Below are 18,213 nucleotides of genomic sequence, written 5' to 3' on the forward strand. Positions count from 1 at the left end.
TAGGCCGACCGCCCCGGTGTTCCAAGCGTACACATTTCTCCTTGGCAGTCTTGAAGAAAACATCCTTCATATGCGGCCGATCAGCGTACCTCGAGTCGCTGTTGCACGTTCCATAGCAACAATGTTTAAAAACCATGGTCTTAGATTTGGAAAAAGCAGTCGTTTACCGAGTAAAACCTAGGCTAACGCACGTCTGTTTTACAGCAAAACAACGGCGGCTTTCTGGAGTTTGCCCCACTGCGTACCACGTGATGTGACGTCATCGTGACGTTGTGTTTCTAAAAATAGCTCGCGCGCGGTACCCCATTGAGCTGTTCTCTGTAAGAGAAATTAAATTCATATTAAGGTAGATTTACAACTCATGCTGGGAAGCTATTTATAATTTATTTTTTCTGGGTGATATATCCTGATTGTTAAAGGGATCCTGTGTGTTATTTGGTTGTCTGATTGTACATTTTGTTTGGAGCCCATATGCACAGTTTTTTTTTCTTTGCTTCAGCTCAATTGTGTGCTAATGGCATGTTCTTATGTGTTTATTAGTTCTGTGCTTTTAACATGAGAGAGTTTGAGATTTGGCCTTGTTTTTTCTTTTAAGTTGGGCAGGTTATATGCTGGTTTGGGTTACTGGAAACTAACAGTGACATAGCGTAACCTGTAGCGCTGTGTCTTAACTCAAAAGTCCAGCATAAACTACACGCTAATAAACATGAGCACTGGTGTAAGGCTGAACACTGACTGAAGTAACAATTCTGACTAGAACAGGTTCTGTAATTACAGCAGCTATGAGAACAAGGAGCAGAACAAAGCAGAGTTCCCTTCTACCTGCAAGTAACTCAAGCCTCTTCAGTTTGGCAGTTTTAGTGCTTGATTCTGCTCCTTGTGCTGCTAGCTGTCCTAGCTAACCCTGCTAGCTGTCCTAGCTAACCCTCCTAGCGTGAATGTTTACTCCAGTTTAGACTGGTGCTGACTTCAGTGCTGACATTTCAAACAAAAATTAATAGCGCTCCTTCCAGCTCGCTCTCTGCTTTGTTGTCACTTCTTGTAATAGGGCTTGGGCATCATGACGTATTACTTTCCGTGGCCGCCATGTTGATTGCCTCCGCCGCCGCTACTCAGACTACTGCCTATGACTACCGCGTACTGTACTCCCTCTCTCAGCCGTGTTTTAATTTGATTAATTTCACCTTAACTTGATTTCAACCATGGTAAACCGTTGCTGTATTGTGGGGTGTAACAGCGCCACACATGATCGCCGTGGGAAAAACATAGAAAATGGGTTAACTTTCCACCGCTTTCCTGCCTGGAGGCGCAACCACGGAGAACAAGTGTCAGAGAAAACGAAGAGTCGTCGGCTTGCTTGGACCGTGGCTGTAAGACGACCGAAAATAACTTTCCACAGTATCCCGATGTCAATGAGAGTGTGTTCCCTGCATTTTCATTCTGGTAAGTTAAAGATGCACGGTTTTATTTTATAGCCTACATTGTTTCTTTCCTTCAACCGCGACATACATGCACATAAATACTAAAACGGCAGCAGGAAAAGGCTCAAATACGTGAGAAACCCGGAGGGTTTAGGGAGCGTTGGCAGTTAACGTTACTAACTAAACCTTTGAAACAATTAGCAGCTAGTTAAAAGTACATTACATGCGTGAGTGGTTGTTAGCACTGACGGTTAGCAGGTGCCAGAGCCCGTCTGAGCACAGCCTACCTTTGTACGAATTACTGTGTTCCCACTGTTTGCTGGCTTTATGATCTGCAGCTCCTGAACCCATCCATTCGTAAACTGCATGAGACTCCAAGGACTTGTAGCTTTGGAACTTTTATGAAGTATAGGCGCTCACACCACAAACAAGGTAGCCAAAGACGTCCGATATGCAAAACAGTGGCAACAAGGCGTTGTCGCGCTCCATAATAATGCTGATTTTGTCAACATACCGGTCCCTGGCTTCCCTATTTAATGTGTCCCGGTAAATTTCAGATCCTTTTCGGGATTCCAACATCTTTTTTCTATCTATTCTTTCTCAACTCTACTTCTACGTCTCTTCGTTCAACAACGTTATGTCAGAGGTATTTTACTGTTGCATTGCCATCAATATGGTCGCCACGTCCCACAATGCAACGCGGATCCCAAGCCCTATTGTTTGGTAATCAGACCAAATTTCAATCCCGCTCTACCGACACCAACGGTGACCACAGCCGAACTGTGGCGGCGACTGACTCGGCGTCCCACCCCTCTCCAGCTGTGATTGGCTAGCATGTTGCCTTCAGTCGTTGATTTGATTGGTTAAATTGTATGATTGAGACATCAAAGATAGTACTAAAAGGACGATGGCCACTCCGAGGTAAAAAAAAAAAAAAGACGGCTTCCAGTCCAGGGTCTGCTCCGCGCTCAACCAGAAGGCACAAATATCGCTCCATTATATAATCGGGGAAATGTAGGCGGCGGCAAGAGCTGCTATAGACGGCGATTTGCCGCCGTTGACCGGCTACTTTTGACTGCCCTGAATATTAATAATAAAAAAAAAAACGAGTTTCAAAAGGGCATTTTTGTTGATAAAGGGCAATCTTCCTAGTGCTTTAGCACCACCTAGTGTCTATGTATGCACACCCCTGCAGCCAGCATTGCCAACTTCTGCTCCAGCTTTTCATCAGATTTATAAAGGTCCATATACTGTGAATATAATGCTAACAAGTTTCTAAATTCTTAGACAGATACTAAGCGTCATTGTTGATGACAATGAATTTTGCGTTCATTTCAGAATAATAAGTCATCTGGAACAAATGTTTGCTAGAGTTTTAGAGCGCGCCTCAGTTCACTTCTTATTGGCAGTATATTATGAAAGTATTATTGAGGCCACCCTCCATCCCACTTTAACTCTAGGGTTGATTACTCTCATCCCTAAACCAAAGGACCTGTTACTTATAATTGACACCTGGTCAGTCTGTCAGGATCCCCAGGTGTTGATTACGTAAGGCCAGACCTCTCAACATTTATCAAAAGTTAAGAGTGAGATTATGCTAATTTTCGGGGGGGGGGGGGGGGGGTTGTGCTGGGGGCGGAGCTGACTGGACCCTGGAAGAGCTGGTCCAATCAACTCAGTCACATTTTTATCCTACCAGACATGGAAGTAGACATGTATTACTTTTGTAAAAAATTGAAAGGGAAATATTAACACGTTCAGTTAGTGGGTTGAAACAGAAAAAACACACACAATTGTTCAAATAATACTGAATAAAATAAAGTAGTTTTAAGTTATTGACCGTATTATTATACTGTTGCACATTAATCTATGGGTTTGTTTATCAGTATAGATCTATAACCTGATTGGTAAGAAGTTTCATCTAGCCTATATGGTACGCCATTTTTCCCTTAGCTCCAACACTTAAAGCACAGGGGTTCACTTCACGCTGCGTCTTTACGCCTTATCCAGCTGGTGATATTTTCCCTCTTTTCAGCTCCATGCACTTCTAGCCTGTTAGTTTTTAACCATTACCATCACCTTTTACAGCGACAGGGTTCTCATCTCAGTCTCTGTGCTGACCAGACAAATCTCCTCTATTGCTCTCCTCAGTGTGCTCTGGTGCGTAATTACGCAAGCCGAAGGCTGAGTTTGAAGTTGTTCTCTGAGTGCGTTTTGTTTGTGGTCGGAGCGGACGGGATGATTACTTTCTGCTTCGCTTTTAGCCCACTAATAGCCGTAAAGGCGGAGCCTCTCCTGAGTAGTCCTAACCATGATCCCTAAATTCTTGGAACTCTGAGGATACAGACATCATTCCTGATAGTCCCTCCAGAACACGCCAGAGGTTGGAAGCGGAAGCTAAGCATGTAAGAGTTTTTATAATATTTACATGGTTTGAAGACCTTGTTGAGCTCATGAACTTATGTTTTTTTGTTAGCCCCTTAATTTTTTTATTTTACTATAATAAAGTGCACACTTAAAGTATATGAGCTATTAAAAGCAATTGAATTTGTTTGTTTTTCACAAAGTATAAATTAATATATCCTCTCTAATTCTCATGACCATGTCACTGTCTGGAGGGAGTTTCTCTCTCTTCCGCTCTTTTGGTGCAGCATAGAATAGAAAATCCCTTTATTGTCCCACAATAGGAAATGACAAGTTGCGACATATTCCTAATGTGTTGAATTCTTTTGTGTTGTGTTTCAAGTTGGTGGAATCAGTTCTTACCAAAAAAACAGGTGGGGAACGTATAATAAATGAATACAGCCGAACCAAGTCCTTGACGGATGAAACCAGACGGAAAATGGTTAACATGCTGGCAGCTGACATGACTGAAAAGAATGGGTAATCTGCTAACAGAGTTTTTGTGCTGAATCCAGCTTGGAGATTAATTTGAAATCAAAATTAAATCCAGTTAATATAACTGCAAACTCCTTTCTTCTTCAACTTTGCAGTACATCCCCACCCAGGCAGGTGAAAGAAATGTACGCCAGAGGAATAGTGTCCTTATTCCCCTACCTCAGTGACCCATTCTCTAAGAATGGCTATGTGAGTTGCAAACAATAATGCTTGTAGTAAGGTTAAATGCTGTGTTGAGAAAAATGTAATCATATTAGAGCCCGTTGTTTCACTTAATTAATGAATGTCTCTCTTTTTTCTGTTTATCCTTTACCCTACAAGGAGCACTATTATGACGGGCAGAGTGTAACTGTGTACTTGGCCTGGAGGATTAAAACTATTCAGAGAGGCACTGCTAAAGATAGGCGTTCCTCGTTTGGAGGTAACGGAAAACTATTGTAAAATCTCATAAAATTAGTGAATACTGTTTTGAAAGGTCTTGATGTATAAATGTTAATTTTTTTCTAGTTAGGTTAAGCATCTTGTATTCCAATGTGAAAGAGTTGTGAAAAAAAATTCTATACTTTGCAAGTAATTCCTGGCCTCCAAATTTCCTTTAAGCCTTTTGTACTTTTTTGCAGTATGGTTGTGGAATGGGTCTTGCATTGTATTCATTATGTTCTTTAAAAATCTTAAATTTGGCTTGTTGAAACCTGCAGAGATCCTGGAAACGATACTGGTTACTGTATTTGTTGCACACAATGCTTCTCAGTAAAATAATATTTACTTTCTTTAAGTCTAACTACACCCTTCAATTCCTCTAACTTTGTCAACAGGCTGGCATGGCAAGTTCTGGTTGATTCAAAAGACTAGACATGCATTTTGAACCATTATCAATGTATGAAATCATGTGAATAATCATAAATTGTGAATTTAGCTTCTACTTTTGTGTAGATTACCTCTTTATGAGTTGCCCAGGTTTTTACAAATATTTTTTATACCTGTATGTATAATAATGCATTTCCCAATGTTATGTAGAATCAGCCAAACAATCCTCTGGTGAAGATGTGTCTGGAGGATCAATTGTCAGATGAGAGTCCGAGTTTGTTCCAGACACTGCCCTAACTGAAGATGAGTGCAACGAAGCAATCTCACTGATGAAACATTCAGCAGATGAAGACACCGTCAAGAAGAAAATGAAACTGACGTTTGAGTATCGCCACAACATTGTCCTTGACCCACAACAGTCAAGCAACATACTGTCCGAATTTCCACGTTTTAAAGACGTCAAAGGCTTGGTAATTATCTATCACCCTTTAACTTTTTTTTGCCTGTTAATTACTTGAAATTGTCACCCAACATTACCCCCATCCCAGGTTGAACAGGATTTCATTCTGATGTTTGGAGAGGGTACCTCAAGCAAGCTTCTGGAGAGGTGGCCGGTCAAGTTTAAGAAAAAAATAATCCAACAGTGCAGAAAGCTCCCATCTACAAGTGAGCATGAAGAACTCTTGTTGGCAGCTGATCCACCTGAGAATGGCACCGAAGTTCTTGATTGTTTCTTGTCCTTCTTCTGCTCTCATATACTTGAGATATTTCATTGTAATTATTTTAATATTCTCTAAATATTTACATAACAGCATAATTAAAGCTGGATCTGTAATAAATGTAGGAGGAAATATTAAACAAAACTTCAAAAGTACTGAAGTGTTAATCCTATGGTATTAGTTGTATAGCTTCTTGTGAGGATATAAAAAAACATAAATTAATATATTTTCTGTATTTTTAGAAATGCTACTGCCAGTGCAGAGCTAACATTGTCTGTTGTGGGTCAAGGACAATGTTGTGGCGATACTCAAACGTCAGTTTCATTTTCTTCTTGACGGTGTCTTCAACTGGGTTTCAACCATCTGCTCCTGTTTCTAAAGACCTGTCTCATAGAATGTTCCTTTGCGGCATATTTGGCTTACAATTTCTGCACTTCTGAGGTGTGAGAAGTGAACTAATGTCCTGCATTTTTTGGGACACCCCACTTGAATTAGAGCGGTCAAAATGTGTAAGCCATGTCCTAGAAGGAGTAAATTAGGTTCCCACAAGGTTTAATCAGTGTTCCACAGTCCTCTAATTTTGAAAAAGCGCACAAAATGTCTGAATCATGTTAACATTTGAATTTCCCTTTGTAAACAAAATTCAGTAGCTCTGCACTGAATTTCAGTCTGCATAACTGCATACTGTCAGACCGTGCAGACTGGAAGATCTATTGGTCCCTTGTGGTGAAGAGAGCACTTCCTGGTTGCGATACGACGTCATCACGTCTACCCCAAGCCCGGCGAAAAACAGCACCAGCGCTGATAAACGACGCAAAAAATAGATATTGAATTTATTTATTTTTTATTTACTTGTTATTGGAGGAGGAGAGTTGGTTTAGACGGCTTCGGCGGCAGTAAAGCCGGCGACGAATTTTTCTCAGGCTGGAGGAGCGCAGTGGAGAGGTAACATTTACCTGCTATTATTTTCACCCACAGGGGCCTGCTAATGATCATAATATACCAGTCATTAAGCAAACGCTTGTCAGCAGATTGACGAATATGTTTAAATATAAAATGTTATATTTATTTGTAAGACTTGATATAGGCATATGTTTGTAACTTTAGTAATTTGAATTGAATAGTCTGCCCTGGAGGAGGTTCTACCCGACCACGATTACATTTAGATGGCAAGTATAATCACTTTTTAGCTTTTCTCATGTAAGGGTTATGAAAACAGTTGTAGTAAAGTAATTTTCTGCGTCTTCTTCAACATTTTTAGGAACATGGCAGCCGTCGATTGGGTCAGCCCTGCAAACCCTGATGGACGATGTGGTGAACAGTGGAGAGAGGCATCCCCCACCCCCCAGATGATGTCCCACTCGCAGTCAGAAGACTCCAAGGTCACCTGTGTGGCATCCCATCCAGTCCAGCAGCACCACCAGGGACTCCTGCTCAGTCAAAATTGTATATATATATATATATATATATATATATATATATATATATATATATATATATATATATATATATATATATATATATATATATATATATATATATGTTCTTTAGTAATATTTATTTTTCTGTAAATAGTTGTAGTAGTTAATTTTAAAATCTAATGTAAATAGTTAAAATGTTTTTGTTAGTTTATTGTAAATACTTGTTCCTCTAAAAATAAATTGATGTCACTGAGAAGTTGTTCTAAGTTTACTTAAATTGTAAAGAAGTGATGAAACAGATAATGTAAAAGGTTAAAAGACTTTAAGAACACACAGACAACAATAACTTTTATAAACACTTTAATAATTTAATTTAACAATAACAGCAACACAAAACCTGAGGATAAACCATGGCCAGGTGGCAGCAGTAGGCTTCCCACTGACCCCATGCCCTGTCCCTGGATCTTTGCATTCCTAAAGTAGAGGAAAACAATTTGTGTCAACAGATTTTCTGTAGTGTTTTTTATATATATATATATATATATATATATATATATATATATATATATATATATATATATATATATGATATATGTATTATAATGTATATATATATGTATGTGTATATATATGTATATATATATTATGTAGCTATATATGTATATATATATGTATATATATATGTATGTGTATATATATGTATGTGTATATATATATATATATATATATATATATATATGTATGTGTATATATATATATATATATATATATGTATGTGTATATATATATATATATATATATATATGTATGTGTATATATATATATATATATATATATGTATGTATGTATGTATGTATGTATATGTATATATATATATATATATGTATGTATGTATGTATGTATGTATGTATATATATATATATATATATATATATATATATATATATATATATATATATATATGTATGTATGTATGTGTATATATATGTAATGAAATACACACATGTGTGTGTGTGTATTTCATTACATTAGCCAAACCTGAACATACTTTGTAATTTTTTTCAAGTTGTCCCACTCTTTTTTGGCCTGTTGTGGCTCAACTTTACCCTCCAGGCCTGTTTTTTGCAGGATTGTTCTAAACAAGAGAAACGAGAAGAGATAAACACACAAGGATCACTACTATCACAACTATAAGATTTAAAAAAAGTAACATCTGGGCATCATTTGATGTGATCAAAAGATTATATTTGTACGTTGGTGTTTGAACAGGACTTCTTTGAATTTGTGTGAATTTTACATACAAATGCAACATGTATATGGAATTATGTCTCAACTCTTACCTCCATCCGACTGCGGCAGTGTTTTTGGTCCTGGTAAAGAGGTGGTCATTTTGCCCACGGAGTTTTATCAACTCCTCTGTATGCTCCCTGCTCCCTAGAACAAAATGACATGTAAAGCATATTTCTGTTATATCAACAGGCAAAATGACTGTTCTGTATAATTACGCCGGTATTGTTTTTTCAAGTGAATTATACTTTAAACCTTATTATACTGTACTGTAAATTAACTATACGTTATTGAGTATTCAAACAAAACGTTTGCAGTATTGACAGCCCAGTACAGCTGGACTGATGTTATTTCTTCAGCTGCATTAAGCTTTGACAGTTCTAATCATTTGTAATAAACTGTATGAGAATAGATTGATCGGATTTGTGAGGGACACGGCTATCAGCACAGTTACAATAAGATGTAGGTTAAAATAAAAAATTGTGACATTTTTATGAAGGCTTTTAATGTTGCTGAACGTCTCGTATCAACAGATTAGCTCTAAGCTTTAGCTGGTCCTACAAATTCCGGTGGCTCCGTTACCGTCATGTATTTTAATAGATGTTCAGTTAAAAAAATAAAAACAAACTACTTACATTTAAAGCTGTACTCAGCACTACTGCCAGCGCTGCTGCTGCTTTCATTAGTCTTGATGAAAATCCGCCTTCTTTCTTCTTCTTCAACAACTAAAAAAAAAAAGCGAGCAAAGCACCTCGGGAAATTTTATGGCAGGCGAGGCCACTAAGGATGGTATCGGTGCATCCTCAGAATTCGGGGAAAAGGAGGACGCATTTGAAGGCTGCATTTTAAGCATCCTCAGAATTTTTGCTAAATGGGACAGCCTCCGCGCATCGTTGTGACGTCACCGGCCTTAAAATGTGTACTTCGAAGGACGCAGCCGCCGAATTGAGACACAGCTTATGTTTCTTGACTGGCCTGGGAACGCTTTGGGATTCCTCCTGAGAAGCTGGCCCAAGTGGCTGGGGAGAGGGACGTCTGGGCCCCCCTACTGAAGCTGCTACCCCGCGACCCGACCCAGGATAAGCAGAAGACGATTGATGGATGGAGTCTGCATAACTGAAGGGTGTTGAAATTGAACACAATTATTGTTACAGGTTGGGACAGTGACCTTTCGTCAGTGTTATTGCTGCTACACCTGATTCCACCCTCTGCTCAGGGTTGGAAGAGACCAGTAAAGGTTTCCGCATCCCAAGTAGAGAAGCATCTAGTGGTTTTCAAGGTTTGTATTTTTGGAGGTTATTGAGAGAAAAATCTTATAATTAGTGCTGGGCAACGATTAAAATCTTTAACCACAATTAACTGCCTAATTTGCCTGATTAATCATGATTAATTGCATTATATGCGCAAACTCCAAGAATTAATTCAAAAGTAGTGTGAAGCACTTTTATTTTAATGTTCTGCTGCCATATGAACAAAAGTGTAACATTTGTAGCACTTATCAGTAACACATATTTAATGTAAATCTCAACTTAAACATGTAAAACAAAAAATAGCAATAATAATAAATTAAAGCTTATTGCCACTGACAGGGAATTCTCTTTATGGGGGAAAATTTTTTATCAAAAACAGGCAATTTCTGAGGTAACAGCAGGGAGCAGCATTACCATTTTTTTTTTTTTTTTTTAGAGGACTTAGACTTTCTTTATTGTCATTTTGTAGCACAGAGTGCATACAGAACGAAATTTCGTTTTTTCATACAGCTCAGAAAGATTGCAGTAACTCTACAGGATACCTTGCAGTGAATTTACAGTACAGGATAAGAAAAATGCAGTGGTAAATCACAGTCAAATACAGGATAACTTTCAATTAACTTTCGGATAAAGTGCAGCAGTGAGCAGTAGGCAGATTGAAATGTAAAGACAATGTAAGCAATGTAAACAAATATGCAGTAAGGTGCAGCAGTGATTTAACAATAGACAGTTGCATTGTAAACAGTTTTGCAGTACGTTTCCGGAAAAAGTGCAGCAGCGATATTGAAGGATACATACAAATGTGCAAATTAGCGGGTCGAGTGTGGTACTCAGTCCGTTTTTATACTTCAGCAGTTCAACAGTCTGATGGCAGCAGGGAAAAAGCTTTTGCAGAACCTGGTGGACCTGCAGCGGATGCTGCGGAACCTCTTTCCAGAGGGCAGCAGGGAGAATAGTCCATGGTGGGGGTGTGAGGGGTCTCTGATGATGTTACGGGCTCGTGACACACAGCGCTGCGATGAAATGTCATTAATGGACGGAAGAGGAGCCCCGATGATCCCTTCTGCTGTCCTCACCACTCTCCTCACGTTCTTCCAGTCGGAGGCACTGCAGCCTCCACACCACACAGAGAGACAGCTGGTCAGAATACTCTCTATGGTGCTTCTGTAAAAGGTCGTGAGAATGGGCGGGGGCAGCTTCACACTTTGTTCAATACCAAAGTGTGAAGCACAAAAAGGATCTACAGTAGGTATTCACTTCGCCAGGTTAGCTTCTCCGAGTCATTGAATTGTTTGGTGATATCTACAGTGTTTTTGGCATTTGAGTAATATGTTAAGCTCAAGGTGCTCTGGTGATAAGTTTAACTTGGCAGTGGTTACAACTAACTTGTTTCTGTCATATTCGTTGCTGGAAGAACTTTAAACTGAAAATGGCAATTTAAATTGTTAACCGTTCCTGCTCAGTCTTCTGACCGTGGTCGGAGGACACAGGGGAGTTCTTCCTCCAGGGCCGAAGTGGACTTTACTTCGGGGTTACCTCCGTCATACGTCTTGCACATAAACCAAGCGGTGGCACGAATATGGTGGAAAGTCAACTCTTTAATAGGGCCAGCCAACAGTCGACAACTGCACAACCTTTTCCTTAACCGGTGCACTGGTCGTCCGCTACACACACTCTTTTTGTCCCACACACACCGTCCCTTCTTCGCTCGCTCCCAACATTTCCGTTCATGCAGCACACAGCGCCCCCCCCTCTAACGTACACACCACAAACTGAGCTATCATCACATACAGCGGAGGCACTTTCCGCAACACTACCCCCACTCTGGATGGCAATTAAGAAATAATTCCACTCCAGCATTGCGGCGCATAAAACTGTTACACAATCCCATCACTATAAGAGGAAAAGAAAAACTGACAATCGTCCGTACATATAGGTGGAGTGTAGCATCAAACCACATATCTCAGTGATGTCTTTAACCCGTTCAAGGTGAACCTCATGTGCCACATTAAGCTTTACATGCAATAGAGGGGGAGAGAAACTACTCAGCGACATCCAGGACGACCAGGCAGGACACTAACTGAACCCCATCAGATATAAAAAAAACAAAACAAACAGCAATCATGCCCGTGAAACAAACCATTTGCTCTGAAGTTAAATTTTCTCTGCGGTACGGACAACTGAACAGTAATAAAGAAAACAGATACAGGTGGTCAGTACGAACCGTTTTAACCAACTCCTGGAACCTTAAACTGAGTCCATGGTCTTACTTGGAACAATCCATGAGCCGTACCGGTCTGGTGCTCTACGCTGGCGCCTAGATCGTCGGAACGGCGGACCCAGAGGAGGTGAATATCCCACCGCACCCCCACCATCCTCAGAGTTGACATGGGAAGGGGAGGATGGGACAAATACACCCGGACTGGGATTCTTTGCAGTTGAGGTAGGCAACAGGGAACCGTCAGCACCTCCACTGGTTACATCAGAGAACAAACCCTGTAAATCCAGGTCACAGTCTGCAGAGTCCCCTTCTAAGGCTGGTGGTAGAACCTCTGTTGGTTCCCAGTGTCGACTCTGATCCAGGGCCCATCCGTTGTCCAGAGGCTCCCGACTGCGGTAATGCTTTAGCTGATCATGGTGGACGACTTTCACCTTGGACCTAGGTTTTTTTTGTATCCGGTAAACTAGGTCATCCAGTTGGCCCAGGACGAAGAATGGGCCTTCATATGCTGGGAGGAACTTTTTGACTTTATTCTTGACATGACGTGTTCCTTTAATAAGATACCACACAGGGTCTCCAACTCTGTACTGTGTGTGGCAGCAGTTTTTGTCGTACTGTCTCTTTGCACGTGTGACCGAGTCCCCCAGGGCTTCTCTAGCGATTTGGTGGGCCAACTCCAAACGTTCCCGCATCTGCTGCACATACTCTGGAGCAGTGGGTTGGTGTTCCGGATCAGGGGGCAAACCGGCGACGAGGTCCGCTGGTTCACTTACTTCTCGGCCTAACATCACAAAGTTTGGAGAGAAACCTGTAGCACTATGTTTGGTTGACCTGTACGCCATAACAGCATAAGGAATCATTAGGTCCCAATCCCAATGGCAGCGTGCTGCTGTGGTTGCCAGGATCTTTTGGAGGGTGGTGTTGAAACGCTCGACCTGACCGTCTGACTGCGGCCTGAATGGTGTTGTGTGAGTCTTGTCTATCCCAAACAAACTGCACATCCCTTGGAACACCTCAGACTCAAAATTGCGTCCCTGGTCGCTGTGAAGCGCTTCAGGTATTCCATAGCGGCACACCCACTCACTAGCTACGATACCGGCAACGGTCACAGCTCGCTCGTTCGGAATAGGAAATGCTTCAGTCCACTTTGTGAAGTAATCTTGTATCACAAGCACATAGCGGTTTCCACGCTCCGTCTCATTTAGTGGTCCCATAATGTCCAACGCAATGCGCTCCATAGGAGCTCCTACCTGGACTGTTCCCATAGGGGCTTGCGGTGTCTTCTGGGGTCGAGCCCGTGACGCACAGCTGGTACAGGTCTTACACCAAAGGGCAACATCCTCCCTCATGTGGTACCAGTAGTATCGGGTTCTTAATCTGGTCAGGGTCAGCTCTACGCCAAATTGTCCACCCACTGGCCGCTCATGCATCTGTCTCATCACGTCGAGTTGTAGTTTACGTGGCAGCACAATCTGTGGGTAGAATTGGATGTCGTCAAGGCAATAGAACCGACGGACCAGAACCCCATCCCTGAAGTAAAGTCGTTTCCATTGAGTCCAGTACGTCTTAGTGGCCGGGCTGCATGGCGAGACCACAGACCACGGGGGGCGTTTGTCATCGGCCTTCATCCAGCTGCGTATGGGTGCAATGTCCACATCAGCATCCTGGGCCTGGCTCAGCTCCTCCATGGTCCAGCCATGAAACAAAGAAGCCGTGTCAACAGTCTCAGCCACATATATTTTCTCTGTCAATTTCACCATGCATCCATCAGTTTGAACATTGGCATGCATTCTGTCTGTGTCAGTGGAAATGTTTTGGTCTAAAGTCTCGGTAGATGTTGTAAGGGTGTTTTGACTTACCCCCACTGGACAAACCTCTGTGGTGGAAGGTTGGTCCTCCACCCCCACTGAACTCAGCAACAGGGAGCTGATGTTAGAGTTCAAATCGCACTGGACAGCTTGATGGGTGATGGTTTTGGGTGGTGTCGAGGGGTCCTGCACTTTACATGGGCAGGACTGGCGGCAGGGTCTCCTGGAGAGGCTGTCGGCATTCGTGTGCTGTCGACCCGGACGGTGGATAATCTCAAAGTCGTATTCAGCCAGTTTTTCCAGCCATCGAGCCAACTGTCCTTCTGGCTCTCTCTTTTTGGTCAGCCAGCGCAGACTACTATGATCCGTACGCACCTTAAACGGCCGGCCGAGAAGATACTGACGAAAATGGGAGGTGAACTCCACTATGGCCAGAAGTTCACATCTTGTTGTGCAGTAGTTTTGTTCCGGCTTTGGCAACTTGCGACTGCCATAAGCCAACACCCTTTCCACACCCCCCTGGATTTGTGACAGTACAGCACCAATGCCGGTGTCACTTGCATCAGTGTCGAGTATCATTTCCCCGCAGTCCATGGGATAGCCAAGAATGGGGGCCGAGGTGAGGAGACACTTTAACTTGTTGAAAGCAGCCTGGTGCTCGGCATGCCATTGGAAGCGAGCATTTTTCTTAGGTTATGAAGGGGTTCAGCAATGGATGCAAAGTCCTTCACAAATCGGCGATAGTATGATGCCAAACCAATGAAACGTCGGACCTCCTGGATGGATGACGGTGTGGGCCACATTCTGACTTTTTGGACCTTGCTGGGGTCCGTAGCTACACCACGCTCAGACACTATGTGACCTAGGTAGGCCACCTCCCGACGGAAAAGGCAGCATTTGGCAGGTTTTAGTTTCAGATTAGCTTGTTGCAGTCTATAAAACACCTGGCCCAGCCGCTGCAGCATCTCCGACACATCCCTCGCCAGCACGATGATGTCATCCAGGTAGACCAAACAGGTCTCCCACTGCATGCCAGCCAAAACGCGGTCCATCAGCCGCTGGAACGTTGCAGGGGCGTTACATAACCCAAACGGCATGACATTCCACTCAAAGAGACCCGTCCTGGCGCAGAATGCTGTGGCTTTGCGTGCTCTTGGCGTCAACTCCACCTGCCAGTAACCCAAGGTAAGGTCCAACGTGCTGAACCATCTGGCAGTAGACAGTGTATCCAGCATATCCTGGATACGGGGCAGGGGATAAGCGTCCGGTACGGTTTGCTCATTGAGAGCCCTGTAATCAATGCAGAGCCGGTATGTCCCATCCTTCTTGCGTACCATAATTATGGGTGAGGCCCAGCTGCTGTGGCTGCGTTGGGCGAGACCGTCCTGCAGGCTGTCATGTATCTGCCGGTCGGCGAATTGCTGCTTCTCTTTCGCCATTCTACGTGGAGGTTGTTTTATCGGGGCACCTGGACGAAGTACAACATCGTGCTGGACGAGATTGGTCCGGCCCAGATCAGCAGGCCCTGTGGAGAACACAAGTCCATAAGTAGAGAGCAACTGTTTAAGTTGGAGGCACTCACCCTCATTGAGGTTTTTAGAGCTCTGAGCATAAAGCTCCTCAAGGTGCAAAGGGACCACTGGAACGCTGGCTGGCGAGTCTGTGGCTGGTGAGGCACAGGGAGGCTGCAAGGCTTCAGCTGGCTGGAGGAGACTAACCAGGGATCCTTCTTTAATGGTCACAGCGTTATTGCCCAGATTAAAGAGGCGAAGAGGGACCGTTTTAGACCTCTGGGGATGAACTAAGACTCTAGCGAGGAGTACTTTGTGCTTCTCAATAAAACCTTTAGTAGGGCTAAGTATCATGTCACTGCAGGCTGTCCCACTTAGCTGCACGCTGCCCCTCACAACATACTCCTGTCCTGGTTCCACCATCACGGTTCTAGATATTTTCACTGCATGCGACTTCAGGTTGGAATCGGGTTGGTAGTGGGGGACTTCTTCACCAAACAGGATAATGCGATGTCTGCCGAAATCAAGACGGGCTTCAGCTTGTGCGAGGAAAGGATGGCCCAGCAGCACTTCTAACCTTGCTATATCTGCTACAAGAAAATCCACATCCACCTGACGGTTGTTGATGCTGACAGGTATCTGGGTCTCACCCAGCACTGGCACATCTACAGGTCCGACCCCCAATAAAGTCTCAACAATTGATGGACACAGCTGAGGTCTCACATCAGGATGGATGGAATTATAACAGCGCAACGGTAGCACATTTCTCCGCGCCCCACTGTCCAACAGAGCGCACACCTCCACTTCATAGAGTCGCATGCGGATACTCATTTCCTGGCTTTGGCTTTTCAGGTGGAGCACAGTGGATTCTTGGGTGTCACAGGGGGAACCGCCAGATATCAAACCCTTTGTGGTCTTGTGGGGAGAGGGGCACTGCTTCTGTATATGACCCCAACCTTGACAGTTATGGCAGCGAACCTTCCCTTTTGTCACATTTTTGCGGTTATTAAAGGCTGAGGGAATGTGTGTGGCAACCCAGTTTTGTGAAGAACTTGTCACAGGTGTAGCTTTAATAACTCTTTCATGTTCGTCATTGGCTCTAACTACAGCAGTTCGGGGCCGTCGTTCCACCATGTTGCGGGCTCCTGGCTGCATGGCATTGGCGACATAAGCTGCAGCCCTTCTTGTGGTTTCATGGGCATGAGCTATTTCATATGCACGGGCGAGTGTGGATGGTCGTTGCTCTAATAATTTCTGGACTATTTCTGCATCACCCAGACCATTTGTGAAAACTTCGACAGCGATGGAGTCCTGCTCGACTTCAGCCCTGTCACCATAAGCCACCGCCACCTTCCCATAAATATCATCTCTGAATGTATGTAAGGCCTCTTTGTGTTTCCGTACTCGCTGCCTCAATTCTACTGCCACCGCAGCGGCATGATCAGAGGATGGACCGTAAGCAATTTCCAGTTCGTCCACCAGGCGGCGGTAATCCCACTTGGAAGAGCGAGGATTTCTGTGGACAATGGCCCCCGCTGTGCCAACCAGGCAGAATTTCAGCTGCACTGTCATTGTCTTTTCAGACCAGTGGTTCGCTTCGGCGCAGCTTTCGAACCTGTGCAGAAATTCTTTCCATGGTGTGGTACCGTCGTATTGGCCCGGCCGTAAAGTAGGGACCCTCTCTCTAGGATCTCCATCCTCCTCACTGTCGGACAAGGGTTGCCGCAACACGAAACGGGGTTTATCAGCTTTTAAGCGGGGCTGGGGCCATGCAGGGGTTTGCTTATAGCTTATCGTTTCATCCAGTTCGGGGGTACATTGCACTGCGGGAAATACCACAGGGTTAAATGGGGCCGGCGTGCTGTGCACAAAGTTTCGTACATGAGCCGGGGCGAACGGGTTGGAGTCCGTGTAATTACTTTTCATTTGAAACGCGGGGGCTGCGTAGTAATGCGTCCCGCCGACTGCATTCCCTCCACGGGCATAACTTTGACATTCAGCAGCAACGAATGGGTTTGTAGAGCTAAACTGTGGCTGAGCGGAGCCGTAGCGCGGTGCAAACAAGTCCCCTCCTGTAGCATGCGAGCCAAAACAGCGTTCATCACAGAGAAAAGGGTTGAAATGTTCACCTTTCACCACCGTCGCATCTTCAGTAGCCTTTCTACACTCGGCACCCTCGGAAGACATATCCAATGTCATAAACGGGTTGGAATAATCTGTTTCGAGCCCATAGTCTTTAGGGGGCTGGCGAGCGGCGGCGTCCATCTTGCGGTCGTTCGGCAACGGGCTAATGCAGTCTCTCGGCTTTATTGCTAGCTGCTTCTTTCTCTCTTACTCCAAACTCACCACTTGTCCAGCAAGACGCAGAGGTCCCTTCGTGGTCGCCAGTGTTAACTGTTCCTGCTCAGTCTTCTGACCGTGGTCGGAGGACACAGGGGAGTTCTTCCTCCAGGGCCGAAGTGGACTTTACTTCGGGGTTAACTCCGTCATACGTCTTGCACATAAACCAAGCGGTGGCACGAATATGGTGGAAAGTCAACTCTTTAATAGGGCCAACCAACAGTCGACAACTGCACAACCTTTTCCTTAACCGGTGCACTGGTCGTCCGCTACACACACTCTTTTTGTCCCACACACACCGTCCCTTCTTCGCTCGCTCCCAACATTTCCGTTCATGCAGCGCACAGCGCCCCCCCTCTAGCGTACACACCACAAACTGAGCTATCATCACATACAGCGGAGGCACTTTCCGCAACAAAATGTTCTGTGACTTCCCCATGTCGGCTTTGTTTTATCCACATTTTCTTTTTCCTTTCCTGATTCCACCGCAACCAGCACCATTCTTCTTCTGTTTGAAACAGAGGCTGGGC

General features: G+C 43.8%; 1 protein-coding gene and 2 long non-coding RNA genes across 6 annotated transcripts; 1 reads left to right on the forward strand and 2 right to left on the reverse strand.

Annotated features, from left to right (window-relative positions):
- The first annotated feature begins 3,045 nt into the window (after positions 1-3,045).
- LOC105924754 lies at positions 3,046-6,833 on the forward strand. 4 transcript variants are annotated; one of them, XR_004929438.1, is made up of 4 exons: positions 3,046-4,304; positions 4,415-4,508; positions 4,641-5,596; positions 5,675-6,833. It is a non-coding gene; the product is annotated as an uncharacterized LOC105924754 (long non-coding RNA). The 4 variants fall into 4 exon arrangements; XR_004929439.1 differs by having other exon boundaries at positions 4,641-4,740; positions 5,337-6,833; XR_004929440.1 differs by having other exon boundaries at positions 3,046-3,826; positions 4,168-4,304; positions 4,641-6,833.
- A 776-nt stretch (positions 6,834-7,609) lies between these two features.
- LOC118560558 lies at positions 7,610-9,323 on the reverse strand. Its single transcript, XR_004929441.1, has 3 exons — positions 8,607-9,323; positions 8,315-8,401; positions 7,610-7,740 (listed from the first exon to the last, which is right to left on the reverse strand). It is a non-coding gene; the product is annotated as an uncharacterized LOC118560558 (long non-coding RNA).
- A 1,690-nt stretch (positions 9,324-11,013) lies between these two features.
- LOC118560551 lies at positions 11,014-17,563 on the reverse strand. Its single transcript, XM_036131644.1, is given in 3 exon segments — positions 11,014-13,706; positions 13,884-14,521; positions 14,524-17,563. Coding segments are annotated over 3 exon segments (5,313 nt in total). The 5' UTR covers positions 17,543-17,563; the 3' UTR covers positions 11,014-12,050.
- Between the last annotated feature and the right edge of the window lie 650 nt (positions 17,564-18,213).

The sequence above is a fragment of the Fundulus heteroclitus genome, unplaced genomic scaffold, assembly GCF_011125445.2.
Source record: "Fundulus heteroclitus isolate FHET01 unplaced genomic scaffold, MU-UCD_Fhet_4.1 scaffold_45, whole genome shotgun sequence".
NCBI classification, from domain to species: Eukaryota; Metazoa; Chordata; class Actinopteri; order Cyprinodontiformes; family Fundulidae; genus Fundulus; species Fundulus heteroclitus.